General features: G+C 44.1%; 1 protein-coding gene across 1 annotated transcript in view; it reads right to left on the reverse strand.

Annotated features, from left to right (window-relative positions):
* Positions 1-17,100, reverse strand: part of igsf21a (immunoglobin superfamily, member 21a) — a 230,240-nt gene that overhangs the window by 11,890 nt on the left and 201,250 nt on the right. Inside the window, exon 7 of the mRNA XM_067970602.1 lies at positions 330-415. Within this exon, the coding sequence (XP_067826703.1) occupies positions 330-415 (86 nt within the window). The remainder of the gene's footprint in view (positions 1-329; positions 416-17,100) is intronic.

The raw sequence follows: 17,100 nt of genomic DNA on the forward strand, positions 1-17,100 counted from the left end.
TATGTATATACAGTGCGCCACTTTATTGAAAACTTTATTTTCAAGATGATTTGCTGACACATTCACTGCTCTCTAAACCCCTAATGGCTGGCACTAAGTATGGATATATACATGGGAACAGATAATTGTTCAGCCTGTGTACTACTAATGCTGCTCAATTTTACATAGCACCATTAAAGTAGCAAAATCTCCAAAAGCCCTTCACAGTTGGTGGCCAGATGTGAGCAGGAGTATTGTTGTCACTGTGGTATCTCACAGATGCTTGAGAATGATTCACTTCCCAACCATTTATATTTAAAGTTCCTCAGCGAAGAAAGAAAAGCCCTTACCTGAAATCCTAGTACAGCGATCTTAACCGTGTCAGCGACTTGAACACGTGTTGGAGTCATATCAATCCGGGGACCCCTGGGCGCGGCTGTGTGCACAAAGACCAGTTCTATTATTAATTTTCTAACCTTTGCTGCATCCTCTTTCGTTCTGTTGGGACGTTTTACTCGCAGAAGCGCAGAGGTTGAGAGGACCGCGCGTCGGGTGCGCTGACTACCGCATCCAATTCTCCGACCTGTGCTCTCAGCGAGCTAGACACTGCCCCGGGAGCAAAGTCTCACAATACTGGGCCCAATTTTGCTGAACAAGTAATGGAGTCTTAATTACGCACGTCGTTATTAATGTGCAAATCGGCCTGCAACTTGTAGCGAGGAAGAGATAGGCTGTGAAATCCAAATCACCACAAGCTGCTGGTTGATTTGCACCATTCTGCCGTTAGCTTCACAAAAACAGCATCTCACGGCTAAACCTCCATGATTTTCATGAAGTGGCTGCATTTGCACATTAATTGCCCATTAAACTCACCACAGGAGGTTAGGTCTAGTAATTAACAGCACAAGTACCCTTTTAACAATGTGATAATTGTTAATGACTGCTAATCAATCTCTCTGGCCCAGAAAGTGAACAATTAAAAATGTGGCGTCTCATTCTTTCAGGTTGTGAATTGTTTTAGGAGATTTTTAAAATGTCACATTTCAAACTAACATTTTTTTTCTTACTTTTCATTTTTGTCTCTTTTTTACACACTCTCTTAATCTAATCTTTCTTTCCCTCTCTTTATTTCTGTTTCTGTACCTATTTTGACATTGAATTCGCCCACTCTAACACACCCTCTTTCTCAGCCCTTCCTCTGTTTATTTTGCAATCCTTAAACCTCATTATTTAAGGAGGTACACTGTTTGTCCCGTTGTTCCCCAAGTTCCCAGAAGCCCTTGATGTGCCGTTATCAGCTCGCACTTCCAGCAACTTTGTGAGCAAAAAAAATCTTGAAACCGAAACATGTACGAACAAACCTAACTAACGGGGAATGCTGTGAGATGTCCCACTCTAGCAAAATCTGGCCCACTGAGGCTGATAAATGAGACATTAAAGTGGAGTGGAATATCACTACCTAGAGTAGAGTATCCCAGTGCTTGAAAGCGTACGTGTATTAAAAAAGGGAAGGGCGGGCAGAAGGAATGAGGAGTTTGAGTCCAATTACCGTCAATCCCACTGTATGGAACTCAGCAGTATGCAAATTCCTCCCATCCAGGTTCCCTCATGTCAGACTGCACATGACTGAGCGCAAATCCAGTTTGCACAGAAGTCCCATCAAATTGAATCCATTCTTAAGGCTCGCCTGTGGGGTCACTGACAGATTGGGATATATAATCCCTGGTTCTTTTTATCAATTAGACAAATTGTTGCCGGATGCTTGCATTCCTGACTGAGCAGCTCTTGCAGCTTGGAATTACCCAGAGCATAACGATCTGAAAGGTTTTTATGCACAGAAAGCATCAAGACCAGTGAAAAATATAGGAATACCAATCAATTAAAAGTGATGTGCTTGTTGCTTTAAAATAGAATTATTGTGTCAATCACAAAAAAAACTGCTGCTGACAGAACGGACCACAAACTCAGTCTTAAGCTAATGATTAGCATTGTCTTTCTTCACCGCTCAATTTTCTTCCTTTTTTCTCTCCTGCTTTCTTGAAAACACTAGGATTTAAGTGCTGGGCACACCTCCGTACCTCGCCATCAACAGAAGCGAACATTGAAGGAAAGAAAAAACTTTCTCATGCTATACATTAGTGCACGGAGACCCAGTCTCGCCCCTGTTGGCTGCATTCCATAATGTTAACAAGCCTGACTCCCATTTCTTGATGGCATCGTAGAGTGTGGGCTTGTGATTCTCTATCGGCAGATGGGAGGAGGTCTTAGTCATGTCAAAAGGGGGGCCGTTTGTATCAAACTGAAGATCAGTGACGTATGGAGACCAGACCCTCCAGCACAAATTTAAGGCCGCACATAGTGACACCACAAGTCCTGACCAGAATGGAGATGATTGGGTAATTCTCCCGTCAATCACGCCTGGAAACCATATTGCTGTAAGTGACTGGGATTGATTTTATGCACATAATTTGCATGTAACTATCCTCCACTCACTGCATCTTGCTGGAGAAATAATCCTGCTTTTATCGGGAGACTTTGCTGTAGTTTTAGTCTTGAGTTCTGTTTGTTGTAGTTCGTAGAGACTCTGTTTAAAAAGACTGTTTTCTGAGTAAATAGACTGTTTGCTGTTTATATAGACTGCTGTTTGCTGAGTAGACATTGCTGTAAAATAGACTGTTTGCTGTGAGTCCCGCCATAAGTCCAGCTCCGTCTCCAACACATTGGCTGACAAAGTGGTGTCAATAATCACTCTGCAAATTTAAACATGGGAGGTGACCAATGGACACCACTGTTCTGAAACTGGATGAAGTTTGAACAAATATAAAAATATTAAAGAAAGAAGCAGAAAACTTTTAACTTTTTTTTTATTTGTTAATGGGATGTGGGTGTCGCTGGTGAGGATAGCATTTATTGCCCATCCCTAATTGCCCTTAAACCACTGCAGTCCGTGTGGTGAAGGTTCTCCCACATAAATACACCGCCTATGGAGTAAAGATGAGTTCAAAGGGAAAGGCTCAAATGCAGCAGGAAACAACCAAATGAAGGTTTGCTGAATTCAACTCAGTAAGACACAGTCTTGGGAGTCAAGCTCCAATGTCGATCTTATGTGAAGCCACACAGTTGTGTTCCTTCCCTGATGGTCAAACTAGAGGCAATTTGAGTCTGATGTAATGATTGCGAATAACCAATTCGTTTGTAGCTTTTAGACCTCAAATCAAATCTTTTGCTCCAATTAGTGCAGTAAAAATAATGGACACCCAAGAGGAGAACATTTTGGAGGCAAACAGTTGAAGGAATAAGCAGTTTGTTGTGGAGCCAATTCTGATTGTAATTTGGCTCTAGCCAAGGCTGTGAATGCCCAGCAGAGCATCTGGGAGGCAGTCTCTTCAGTGAAGTCAGATGTCAATGGGACTCAACTGCTCCACCTACAGAAGGTGACCTATTTACAGATGTCTCGGAAATATCCTCGTGACAAGAAGCCATTTTAGAAGCCAGCTGGAAACTTTGCTGCCAATCCATGCCGGAAACTCTGGCCAGGACCAGCATTTTGGACAGTTTTTTAAGTTTGAACGGGGCATTGCTAAGGCATTGAAGCGGCTCATGACAGTCTGAGCCAAGAACAGACTGCTCCAATCCCTCAGCTCAAGCGCGGCTCCGAAAACACCCACGAGTTTGTGATTTTCATGCTTTCATTTGGGATATTTTCCAAAATTAATGCAAAGATAGAGAATCTATACTGGTAGTTGTGTTACATAGGAATGCGAGTGGGCCCATTGAGGCTGCTCTGCTCTTTTGTTAGCCACGGCAGCACTATTTCATATATCTTATCACCCACTGTGATCTCCTTAGAGGCCAGCCTGGTGACATCCCTGTGGAAAATTGCCCAGGTATGTCCTGTCCACAAAAAGCAGGACAAATCCAATTTGGCCAATGACCGCCCCATCAGTCTACTCTCAATCATCAGCAGAGAGATGGAAGGTGTCATCAACAGTGCTATCCAGTGGCACTTACTCAGCAATAACCTGCTCACTGATGCTCAGTTTGGATTCCATCAGGACCACTCGGCTCCAGACCTCATTACAGCCTTGGTCCAAACATAGACAAAAGATCTGAATTCCAGAGGTGAGGTGAGAATGACTGCCCTTGACATCAAGGCAGCATTTGACCGAGCATGGCACCAAGGAGCCCTAGTAAAATTGAAGTCAATGGGAATCAGGGGTAAAACTCTCCAATGGCTGGAGTCATACCTAGCACAAAGGAAGATGGTAGTAGTTGTTGGAGGCCAATCATCTCAGCCCCAGGGCATTGCTGCAGGAGTTCCTCAGGGCAGTGTCCTAGGCCCAACCATCTTCAGCTGCTTCATCAATGACCTTCCCTCCATCATAAGGTCAGAAATGGGGATGTTCGCTGATGATTGCACAGTGTTCAGTTCCATTTGCAACCCCTCAGATAATGAAGCATTCCGTGCCTGTATGCAGCAAGACCTGGACAACATCCAGGCTTGGGCTGATAAGTGGCAAGTAACACTCGTGCCAAGCAATGACCATCTCCAACAAGAGAGAGTCTAACCACCTCCCCTTGACATTCAACAGCATTACCATTGCCGAGTCCCCCACCATCAACATTCTGGGAGTCACCATTGACCAGAAACTAAACTGGACCAGCCACATAAATACTGTGGCTACAAGAGTAGGTCAGAGGCTGGGTATTCTGCCATGAGTGACTCACCTCCTGACTCCCCAAAGTCTTTCCACCATCTAGAAGGCACAAGTCAGGAGTGTGATGGAATACTCTCCACTTGCCTGGATGAGTGCAGCTCCAACAACACTCAAGAAGCTCGACACCATCCAGGACAAAGCAGCCCGCTTGATTGGCACCCCATTCACCACCTTAACCATTCACTCCCTCTACCTCTGGCGCACCATGGCTGCAGTGTGTACCATCTACAAGATGCACTGCAGCAACTTGCCAAGGCTTCTTTGACAGCACCTCCCAAACTTGCGACCTCTACCAACTAGAAGGACAAGGGCAGCAGGTGCATGGGAACACCACCAGCTGTATGTTCCCCTCCAAGTCCCCACAATCCTGACTTGGAAATATATTGCCGTTCCTTCATCGTCGCTGGGTCAAAATCCTACCTAACAACACTTTGGGAGGACCTTTACCACACAGACTGCAGCGGTTCAAGAAGGCGGCTCACCACCACCTTCTCAAGGGCAATTAAGGATGGGCAATAAATGCTGGCCTTGCCAGCGATGTCCACATCCCATGAATGGAAATAAAAAGCTGAGGATTTGGATATCTATAGTTGGCATTTAAATGTACCAATCACTCCACTGTGGGAACCAGTTAGCTGAGACAAGAGAGGGGACAAAAATTGGAATAGAAACATTAAATGGCTTGCAAAACACTTGTCCCTGTTCAGGTGGAAGTTAAAGATCTCACGGCTCTATTTGGAGAAGAACAGGGAGTTCCCCAGTTTTCTGATCAACATTCTTCATTCAAGGCACAAAAGGAAAGCTTATGTCAGACACCGAGAGCTCAATACTGTAGAAAGCCTAGAGGGGTATAGAAAGTGCAGGGGTGAAATTAAAAAGGAAATTAGGAAAGCAAAGAGAGGGCATGAAAAAATACCGACAAGTAAAATCAAGGAAAACAAAAGATGTATTATAAATTCATAAAGAACAAGAGGATAACTAAAGAAGGAGTAAGGCCTATTAGAGACCAAAAAGTTAACCTACATGCGGAGGCGGAAGATGTGGGTATAGTTCTTAATGAATACTTTGCGTCTCTCTTCAGAGGGGGACGATGCAGACATTGTAGTTAAGGGGGAGGAGTGTGAGATATTGGATGGGATAAACATAGTGAAGGAGGAAATATTAAGGGGATTAGCATCTTTGAAAGTAGATAAATCGCCAGGCCCGGATGAAATGTATCCCAGGCTGTTAAGAGAAGCAAGGGAGGAAATAGCGGAGGCTCTGACCATCATTTTCAAATCATCTCTGGCTACAGGAGTGGTGCTGGAGGATTGGAAGACTACTAATGTTGTACTATTGTTTAAAAAGGGAGCGAGGGATAGACCAAGTAATTACAGGCCAGTCAGCCTAACCTCGGTGGTGGACAAATTATTGGAAACAATTCTGAGGGACATTATTAATCGTCATTTAGAAAGGCACGGATTAATCAAGGACAGTCAGCATGGATTTGTTAAGGGAAGGTCGTGTCTGACTAACTGGATTGAATTTTTTGAGGAGGTAACGAGGAGGGTCGATGAGGGTAGCACGTTTGATGTAGTCCACATGGATTTTAGCAAGGCTTTTGACAAGATCCCACATGGCAAATTGATCAGAAAAGTAAAAGCCCATGGTATCCAAGGGAAAGTGGCAAGTTGGATCCAAAATTGGCTCAGTGGCAGGAAGCAAAGGATAATGGTCGACATGTGTTCTTGTGACTAGAATGCAGTTTCCAGAGGGGTTCCCCTTGCTTTTTGTGGTATATATTAATGATTTAGATCTAAATGAAAGGAGCATGATTAAGAAGTATGCAGATGATACAAAAATTGGCCATGTGGTTGACAGTGAAGAGTGACAGTGAAGCTGTAGACTGCAGGAAGATATCAATGGACCGGTCAGGTGGGCAGAAAAGTGCTACAGATCTCTGAAGGTAGCAGGACATGTCGATAGGGTGGTTAAAAAGGCATACGGGATACTTTCCTTTAATTGCCGAGGTATAGAATATAAGAGCGGGGAGGTTATGCTAGAACTGTATAAAACACTAGTTAGGCCACAGCTGGAATACTGCATACAGTTCTGGTCACCACATTACAGGAAAGATGTAGTTGCACTAGAGAGGGTACAGAGGAGATTTACGAGGATGTTGCCAGGACTGGAGAATTTTAGCTATGAGGATAGATTAGATAGGTTGGGGTGTTTTCACTGGAACAGAGGAGGCTGAAGGGAGATTTAATTGAGGTGTATAAAATTATGAAGGGCCTGGATAGAGTGGATATGGAGGACCTATTGAGGGAGGACCTATTTTCCTTAGCAGAGGGGTCAGTGACCAGGGGGCATAGATTTAAAATAATTGGTAGAAGGATTAGAGGGGAGCCGAGAAGAAATTTTTTCACCCAGAGGGTGGTGGGGGTCTGGAACTCACTGCCTGAATGGGTGGTAGAGGCAGAAACCTTCAACTCATTTAAAAAGTACTTGGATGTGCATTTGAAGTGCAATAGCCTACAGGGCTACGGACCAAGTGCTGGGAATTGGGATTAAGGTGAACAGCTTTTTTCCGGCCGGCAGGGACACGATGGGCCAAATGGCCTCCTTCTGTGCCGTAACTTTCTATAATTCTATGATTTTATGATTCTAACAAATAGCACCAAACGCAGATGAACATCTCATTGCTGTTTATGGGATGTTGGCAGAGGATGGCTGCAATGTTTGTCACTGCACTCTACAAGCATTTTATTGTGTGAAGTCTTTGACATTTTAATGACATGGTAAGACACTATAAAAGTTCAAGCATTTATTCTGTTCCTGCTCGCATCACCAAGCATATCTGCATGGCCTTTCCATTCCCCACACCCAGCCTCTTTGGGCTTCTCTCAATAAGATTGCCAATTTGTGCAGTATTGAGCATAACTTTTGCTCCCACAGATGACTCTTCCAAGTCAGCCCGCACAGAAAGAAAACCTTCATCATCTCATCAGGATTAGTGCTTAGATCCCAGGTATGAGTACATAACCCAGTCTCCATTGTCTAACAATGTACACTCCATTTACCTTACAGGTTTTCATCTGATGCTGAGCATCCCCCCTATGTAAACAACGCAGGATGTGTGCCTCCAGAGGCCCTAGAACTTTCTCTGGAGGCAATGTGCCATTGACTGGAAAGGTAAAAGTGTGCTGTCAGTAAGGTTTGCCATTTTGAATCTGTGCAGATGGGCTGTGCTCTCAGCCCACCCCTTTAGACCATCCTCTCAGCCCACCCTTGCAGCCTGTGCTCTCAGGCCACCCGTTCAGGCCGTGCTCGTAGCGCAGCCCACCCATATAGGCCAAGCTCTCGGCCCACCTGTGCAGGCTGTGCTCTCAGCCCACCCCTGCATGCTGCTGGTCTATGTGGACTTTCCTCCAATATCGGGCAAAGTCCGTTACAAGCATAAAACAATCACAAAGGCATATGATATCTGTTTCCTTGCTCAGTATTCAGTGTTTTGGAGTTTCTGTGGTGAGGTGAGCAGGTTTAAACAATAATTCATTTATGTAAATGACAGTCAGTTGTTACAAACAGGGGTTACATTGGTTCAGGATGAAACCTGGTCCCTATCATGTATTGTAAATCTGCCAGACCCCAAGGAGCATTGCCACTTTCCTGATGTTTTCTTTGCAAAATGTCTTTTAAGCAGGCGCCTTAATGGAAGTTGTATACCTCTGAGAGAGAGAGCCATGTATAAATCATGAGGGTCAGAGTTGGCATTCTCAGGCACAGCTACCAACGTCGAACTCTCTGCTCTATCATACAGGCAAAGTGGATGGGTTGAAGAGTTAATGGAACTCTCTTACTTTACTTCTTATTAGCATTTTGCCTGACTGGCTCATGCCAGAAGCGGATGAATTAATGGGATCTTGTTATATTTTGTTTTCCACCAAGGCTGATGTATTATTTATAAGATACAGAGACCACATTGTCATGCAACACTGCTGACTAAAACATTTGAAAGCGTAAACATGACTGGGTTTAGAAGCGATGGCTGGCCTCTTCAAAACTCTTCTCCTGCATCAGCCCCTTCTTTGCCGACAAACTTTATTTAAAGAAGAACATTTTAGTTTTGATTTCTTCTGGTCTTATCCTGCGCCACAGCTAGTCCACCCCTAGACTTAGCCTATCCACAGTTGGCATGGCAACACTCAAGGCAAGCATGTTACTTTATAATCAATTAAATATGAAGTTAAAGGTGAAGGATAATCAGTTGAATTGTACATAATCCGCAAATGTTATACAGAAATACCTTTCTGCTTACTGGTGTCTATAAATCCCCTCTTATTTTTTGTGTTTTCAAACTGTTGGTCAGAGGTAGCGTCAAAGATGATGTTCCCTCTCCAGTAACATTGTAAATTGAATGTGCTGCTCATAACCTATGTCCCATTTCATGATGTCATTACTAATTAGTGTAAACAGGGGCAGAGGTTGATAATTAGAGCAGCTCAATGAATTATATCAATACTTTGCAACTTTAAATAATCCAGACCCGAAGGCCATGCAACCGTGGAGGACAATCAGGAACGTAAAGAAAAACTATTAGGTCCAACAAGCCTGTTCCTATTCAATTGACCTTAATCTTCCCAGACCTCCTTCTTATGAAATCTCCCACAACAACTCCCATTTATTTAACGGCTTTAATGTAGAAAAATGTACCAAGGCGCTTCACAGGAGCGTAATCAGAACAAAATGGATGCCAAGCCAAAGAATGGCCCCTTCTCTCTCCAGAAATGTGTCTGTCTCTTGAACCAGTTATACTATCCATTGCAATGACCTTCACTGGTAATTTATTCCACAATCAACCATGAGGTGAAAACAATCCACCTGACTTCCCTTCGTACTCCTCATTTCCTAATTTTCAAATGGGATTTAAACCCTTCATTAATTTGCTGGGATCAACGTTCTCTATAATGAAAGGGAGATGTCCTGCTCACTTCACTCAGCCATCCTCATGCTGTTCGAGGCCCTGATCTGATGATGGGAGTAACTCTGTGATCCTGTCCCCCTGCAGGAAGCCATGCTTGAAGGAAGTGAGGGTAGGAGAATGTGGGTGTCCATTGTTGTTGTCCTATTTCCTACCCACAATTCCTGTCAATATGGCCTCCCCGCTTAGAGCGTGGGATCCCAGAATTATCTCTTATGTTTGATTTTTTTTCAAACCCTAAATCCATTCCACTCTACTTTTCACTAAATAATGAACTGATCCAATTCCATTGTTGGTTATACGAACCCTGATTGCTAACCTAATCCTGCTCTTATCATTACTCTCGCTAGTGAGATTTATGTTGTATAATTTGAGATAGAATAAATTTGTTTGAAAAATAAACTTTAACCAGCCGTATCACCAAGAAAACGTCCTTGTTCTTGTGGTAGTTTTGACCATTACACATAACTGTCCCGACCCAAGAGTAAGAAACATCTGCACTAGGTGGCTCTCTTTGCTTGTGCTTGTGTCTTTGGTCAGAAACAAATTTGTTTTATGGCTGGAGCAAATTGGAATGTTAATATGCAGTGACAAACCTTGAACTAAACAAATTCAAGTTGTCTGATTGTTGAACTATTAAAGCAAGATGCTAGCAGGAAGATGGCAATATTAGACCTTAACACCCTGCTCCCCGCCCCTCGCAAAGTGTGAGAGCTGACTTCAAAGGTATGGCTATGAAATGAAAGATTTTGACTTTAGTTCTCACAGGAAATCTGAACTCTACTGGTTGACTCGGAATCGCATTACCCATGTGGAACATTGCATGTTGAAGGTCTTTTTGAAAAAACTGTTTCATCAAGAAGTCTTGACAATTACAGAGCTCTGTTTAAAAAAAACATTCAAAAAGGGTATTTTAACCCATTGTGGACTGACTCTATTGGCCCGGAAATTGCTCCAAGTGGCGAACCAACAGTGCTCGCCATTCCATAGATTTATACTAACCCACTAATTTACTGCGGGCACTTCCTCTAACAGGAAGCAGAGAAGAGCCCAGCGTTAGCTCCAGTGAAACTAGGACCCCATGGAAGAAGCGAGACTTCACTCTCTCCCCTCGAACAATCAGATTGCAGCATTTTTGACAAGCTGCGAACAGTTTCTGCAGGCTTGGAACGTGAAATCCAGGAAATGAAAGGTACATCATTAAAATCATTTGTAAAAAAACAGTTATAGACAGCGAAAAAAGAGAGGGTAAGAAATATTCCAATTAAATAAAAGAGACAGAATTGAAAAGTTAAAAAAAAGTTTAAAAAACTTTTAATTTAAAAATTAATGAGCAAAAACTATTAAAATAAGGAGTAATGAGACTCCACATTTTTAAAAGTTAATTTTTAGTTGTTTGGCAGTCATTAAGACTTGGTATTTTTAAGTGTACCTGTTTTGTGGCGATATTAGTTACTTTCCACCTGGGCAGATGAGCAAGTTGGCGCTGGTCCGTTGTTTCCACTGATTCCAGCCGGCGATATCCCTTTAATTCGAAGCTGTCATATCGCCGGCGAACCAGGAGGAGCAAGTTCCGGATTTCCGCGTTTCACTGTGCGTGTGTGAATGCTGAAACTTGCTCCTTGATTTCGCCACTAACAACGGCAAGCGCTGTTGAGCTCACTGTTCTTTTTTAAGCAATTTCTGGGCCATTGTGTTCCGCCTCCAACTCTCCCCAAGCAGTGCACCATTCTGCAATGTATATTAGTCTACCTTTAAATAAATCTATTAGCCTGTATACCTTGGTTTGGTGGCACGGTATTTTTTGCCATTCAGAAGAGTCGGGAGAACATGGCAGGCAACCCCTGCCATCTCCAGTGCATCACACAACATAACCAGGGGGTAACTGTTAAACCCAAGACAGCCTATCCTTCTCAAGACACATATAAAGGTGCAAGTTTTGGTTTATAAGAGACTGAATGGGGCTAAATTTTCAAGTTTACTGCCTGGGCAGTAACCTGGTGGAGAGGATTGCCTGCCCATTGTAGAACCCGCCCGATTTTCATTCGAGTCTTACTTCAGGCACAGAAGAGCTACATGCACCTTAGGAGATGGTAGTTGGCCATTCCTGGTCTACTACAACATATGTATTTGAAGTGCGGTACATACAAATACTGTACATGCAGTAACCCTCTGAGCGCAGCACCTACTTACTTGTTGCAAAAAATTGTTTATTGATTGCGTTTTGTTCTTGCATCTGGATCAGCAATTAGTGTTTTCTAAGTCAGTAGCAGTGATTAGCATGTTATTGGAGTGTGACTAGCGTGTTGTTGGCATTGATTAGTGTGTCATTGGAATGTAATTGGCATGCCATTGGTAGGTGGCTGTGATTAGTGTATTGTTGGTCTGTGGCATTATTAGTGTGTTGTTGGAATGTGATTAACATGTTAGAATGTGGTTAGCTTGTTGCTGGAATGTGATTAGCATGTTAGAATGTGATTAATGTGTTGCTGGAATGTGATTAGCATGTTGTTAGTATGTGAAAGTGAGTAGTTTGTTGTTGGCATGTGTTCTTAGTTTGACTGATTCCCTCAAACGGAATTTTGTGGTTACCTAAAACAGGAACAATAATCCAACATTGGAACAGATTTGATTCCTTTAACCAGTGATTTCCTTAAATACATGTCACTGTGTTTCAGTATTATGGAGATATCCGTCTGTAGCACTAAACTGTCCATAAAGAAAGAAAAGTAAATATATGTTATAGAACATATATCGAGCTCGTTTGACAGTGACTGTGTGGGGTCTGACGTTGAGGCGTTTTGTGGTGATGTGTATGGCAAACACTGCTGGAACCTATGATTATAAACTGATATGGTTCAGCTCACACACACGGCAGTGGTAGTGACAGCCTAAATTAACTTGTCTGTGAAGACTTAACTTCATTTGTAGGAACCTGAATCAGTGTCTCCTGCAGTCAGGGATAAAGATGTTTCATTCAAACCATCTTTTACAAAGGAAAACAATACCTGGGGTTCTCTGCCACTTCAAGGTGCTTGTTCTCATAAACCTACAATACCGTTTGAAGATTAATAGAAACATCACAGATTTGTTTTAAGATTGTAGTTTTGGATCTCCCAAACAATGAATCAGAGATTATAAATAAATACTGCATGCAATTCTGAACAAGACTTTTAACCCCGTCTTCTCTGGCCCTATAGCCCCTCCTGAATGCTTGGTTTCTTGGACTTCTGCCTTCTGAGCATCCCCCACTCCTGTTATCTCACCATTGCTGGCAGAGCCTTCAATTGCCCCAGTCCTACTCTTTCAAACGCTCACCCTGAACCTCTACACCCCTCTCCACCGTTAAAAGCTCTTCAAAACCCATCTCTTGGACCTAGTCTTTGGCCACCCATCCTAATCTCTCCTTCATTAACTTTTCAAATCGCTCTACGGCCTCATCACTCCCTATCTCTGTAACCTCCTTCAACCCTACAACCCTCCGAGATCTCAGCGCTCCTCCAATTCTGGCCTCTTGTGCATCCCCGATTAAGAACATAAGAAATAGGAGCAGGAGTAGGCCAATCGGCCCCTCGAGCCTGCTCCACCATTCAATAAGATCATGGCTGATCTGATCCTAACCTCAAATCTAAATTCATGTCCAATTTCCTGCCCGCTCCCCGTAACCCCTAATTCCCTTTACTTCTAGGAAACTGTCGATTTCTGTTTTAAATTTATTTAATGATGTAGCTAAATCGCTCCATCATTGGTGCTTTCAGCTGCCTAGGCCCTAAGCTCTGGAACCCAACCCCAAAACCTCTCTACCTCTCTCTCCTCCTTTAAGATGCTCCTTTAAACCTACCTTTTTGACCGAGTTTTTGGTCACCTGTCCTAATGTCTCCTTATGTGGCTTGGTGTCAAATTCTGTTTGATAACGCTCTTGTGAAGTGCCTTGGGACGTTTTACCACGTTAAAGGCACTGTATAACTACACGTAGTTGGTTTTGTTGTTGGCGTCTGTTTTAATTATGTCTCTTTGTGAATCACTGTGGGATTTTTTTTAACTTTAAAGGCACCTTATAAATATAAGTTGTTGCTGTCTGTACATTCAGATTAAATTGGAGAAATGAATATTAAATTTCGAGGTCACGCACAAACTGCAATTTGTTCTGGTTGGATGTTTACCAGCTGGTTTCTTTCTTCCAGTTTTCTCACTTCCTCTCCTCCATACACTGACTCTGTTCAGGTAAAGTTCCACAGGTGACAGTCACCCTGTGGTACCTCATCAACGTGACCATGCTCTTCATGTGTGACTGTCGGCAGACCATTTGATTGTGGAGGACTTCACAACCAAGCCTGATCCTATTCCGAGCTGATGTCCATACATTTGCCTTTTCTAGCGGGGATCACTAGAATTGTAAATGTGAACCCTGATTTCCCCCCACCACCTCCCTAGTCCATGGACACTGAGGCCAATTCTAGCACCTCAACTGCTAACTCAGCACAGACTAAGAATTGAACTTGGCCCCTGCTGTTCCATGTGGTTCAGTACCACACTGACTGGTGCCTTTACTACTGAGACATCAGCGAAAGAGGTTTTAAATGGCCAAAAAAATTACCTTCAATCATGGCCATGGGAACAGCTAGCACAACAAAGATGCAAATGACCAAATATTCCACCCTCCCCAGTGCTGACCAACTCCACGGTGTTACTACATACTGTATCATTTGTATCCGGTACTGAGTTCCTCTTTAGTTGTGGCATATCACCAGGTACCAGAAAATTAGTGAGCCCACTTACCACCTTCTCCCACTACATGCTAACACCCAACTTCAGAAGAGGACCCTGATTATGGCCGAGTGACGTTTTCATTTCCCACACACTATCCTGGTGTTCTTTCTTGAGTGATATTGCTGATTATTGATGATGATTGCCCACTTAACATGTAGGTTAACATCTCTGTTAAAATAGCAGAGGAATTTTTAAAAATATATCTATTCTCTTGATGTGGGCAAGGCTACATTAATTGCCCATCCCAAGTTGCCCTGAAAATGTGGTGGTGGCCCTTCTTCTTGAACCTCTGCAGTCTCTGTGATGATGGTGCTCCCATAATGGTGTTAGGCAGGGAACTCCAGGACATTGACCCAGCCACAATGAAGGACAGCCATTATACCCAAGTCAGGATAGCGTGTGACTTGGAGGGGAACTTGGAAGTGTTGGCATTCCCACAAAATTGCTGCTCTTATCCTTCTCGGTGGTAGAGGATGCAAAGGTGGAAGGTGATGTCAAAGTAACCTTGGTGAGTTGCTGCACTGCATCCTGTAGATTGTATGTACTTCAGCCACAGTGTGCCAGCAGTGGAGGGAATGGATCCCCTGGTGTAATTTTATGGCTGAGGGTCTTGAAATCTTCTGGTGTATCTCAGAGGTTCTTCAGCAGAAAGTGTACTGGGTGGATTTGAGATGAAAAGAAAGGCAATCTGTGAAAGTGGGACTGGCTCATGGGAAAGAGTAAAACCTGTCAACGAGGAGGCGTCAAGATAGTTTGGCTCTCAAAGTGTATGGAAATTGTTAGAAGGGAAACTTCTCTTGTTGTTGACTGGGAACCAATAAACAAATAAAACTTGTTAAAGAAACTCTATCCTTTGGAGCTTCCTATAGGATTCAAAGCCTGAGCAGAGCTTACATATTCAACAGAATCAACTACAATAACAAGGCTGTGCACCTCTCAATAAACACACAAGCCTGCAGCTTTGGGGACTGGCAGATTCTGAACACCTGTAACACCGACAAGGGTTTATGAGTTCAGTGTCGCTTGATGGGTCTGAGACAACATTAGTTTTCAGCACTTTGCTCCTCTTGTATGGAAATATTTACACTTCAGCTGATTAAAAACTCTGCTCTCCGTATCCCTTCCTGCACCAAGTCCCACTGGTCCATCACCCCGTCCTCACTGGTCTATATTGGCTCCCAGTTCCTCAAACCTTCAAATTTAGAATGTTCATCCTTGTGTTTAAATCTCTTCATGGCCTCACCCCTTCTTACCTGTGGCCTTTGGTAGGAAGAACAAGGTGGCCACATACTGTGTGAATAATAAGGCCTAAAGTTTAACCCCACGAACAGGTCGGTTGGGGATGGGTGGGAAGGTAAAAAATTGTAAAAAACTAAAACCCGTCTCCAACCCGCCCATGACTGGTTTTAACGGAGGCGGGACGAGGGGTGGGTGACCAACCCGCTCTCAAGAGGCAGGTCGGTCAGTAAAAGCTTTCAAGGAGGCTGTGGGCCTCCATTTTTACAGTGTTTTTATTTTTAACTCCTGGGGGCCGGGATTCCTGGGCCTTCTGATTCTCACCACATGAGAGGAGGCGAGAAGGCCCAAAACAACAGGTAAACGTGCCTTTATCACACTGCTAGTGGGCCCGGAGAAGCAAGAGTGCTTCCTTCAGGCCCAACAAGCCTACCTGCAGTGCCCCCCGCCACAGTCTCCGAACCCCCCCCCGCCATGATCTCCGACCTCCCCCACTTAATCTCTGACCTTCCCCCACAATCTCTGACCCCCCCCCCGATGATCGACCCTGACGACTGACTCCCCCGATGACCGATCCCCCATGACTCCCAACCCTGATGACTGACCCCCGATGACTCCCGATTTCTCTGATGACTCTCCACCCCTGATAACCGGACCCTGATGACCCCCGACCCCACCGATGACCGACCCCCTATGACCCCCGATCCCTGGTGACCCCCGACCCTACCCCTCTCCTCCCCATGACCGATCCCCTCCTCCCCCACCTCCATCTAAGACTTACCTGCTCGAATTCGCATCCTTGCTCTTCTCCTGTCCGACTGACGGCCAGCCTGTCAATCAGGCTGGCCTACCAGGTGGGAAACCAACAAAAAAAAAGACGTCCTTATGTCAAAATCATAAGGATGTCCGGGAAACCCGTACTTCCGGGTTTCCTGTTAGGAATTGCCCTCACCCTGCCTTCAGCCACCTAGGTCCCACACTCCAGAATTCCCTCCCTATACCCCTCCACATCTCCATCTCCTTCTCCTTCATTAACACCCTCTTTCAAACTTTTAAAGCTTTTGGTCACTGCTCCTAATATCTCCTTCCATGGCTTGACGTCTATTTTTGGATTACGCCTCATGTGAACACCTTGGGATGTTTTTCTACGTTAAGGGCGCTATATAAGTGCACCTTGGTTCTGTTGTTTCTCTCTGGCCCCTTTTCCTTAACCCCTCCCTCCCAAGTTACTCTCCCTGTCTGTCTACCCACTCTACATGCCAATCAGATGGTTGGGGAGATGTTCCCCTTGCGGATGTCAGTCAGGGTGAGGAGAAGAACAGCTCGTATTCCAGCCGTAAAACAGTCAGTGCAGATCTGGCAAGATGGGGGCACCTCTGCAATGAGAATATCTGCAATTCATTTGGAATCTGTAAAACCTCCACGTGGCTGGTT

Source organism: Heptranchias perlo, chromosome 32, assembly GCF_035084215.1.
Source record: "Heptranchias perlo isolate sHepPer1 chromosome 32, sHepPer1.hap1, whole genome shotgun sequence".
Classification (NCBI taxonomy): Eukaryota; Metazoa; Chordata; class Chondrichthyes; order Hexanchiformes; family Hexanchidae; genus Heptranchias; species Heptranchias perlo.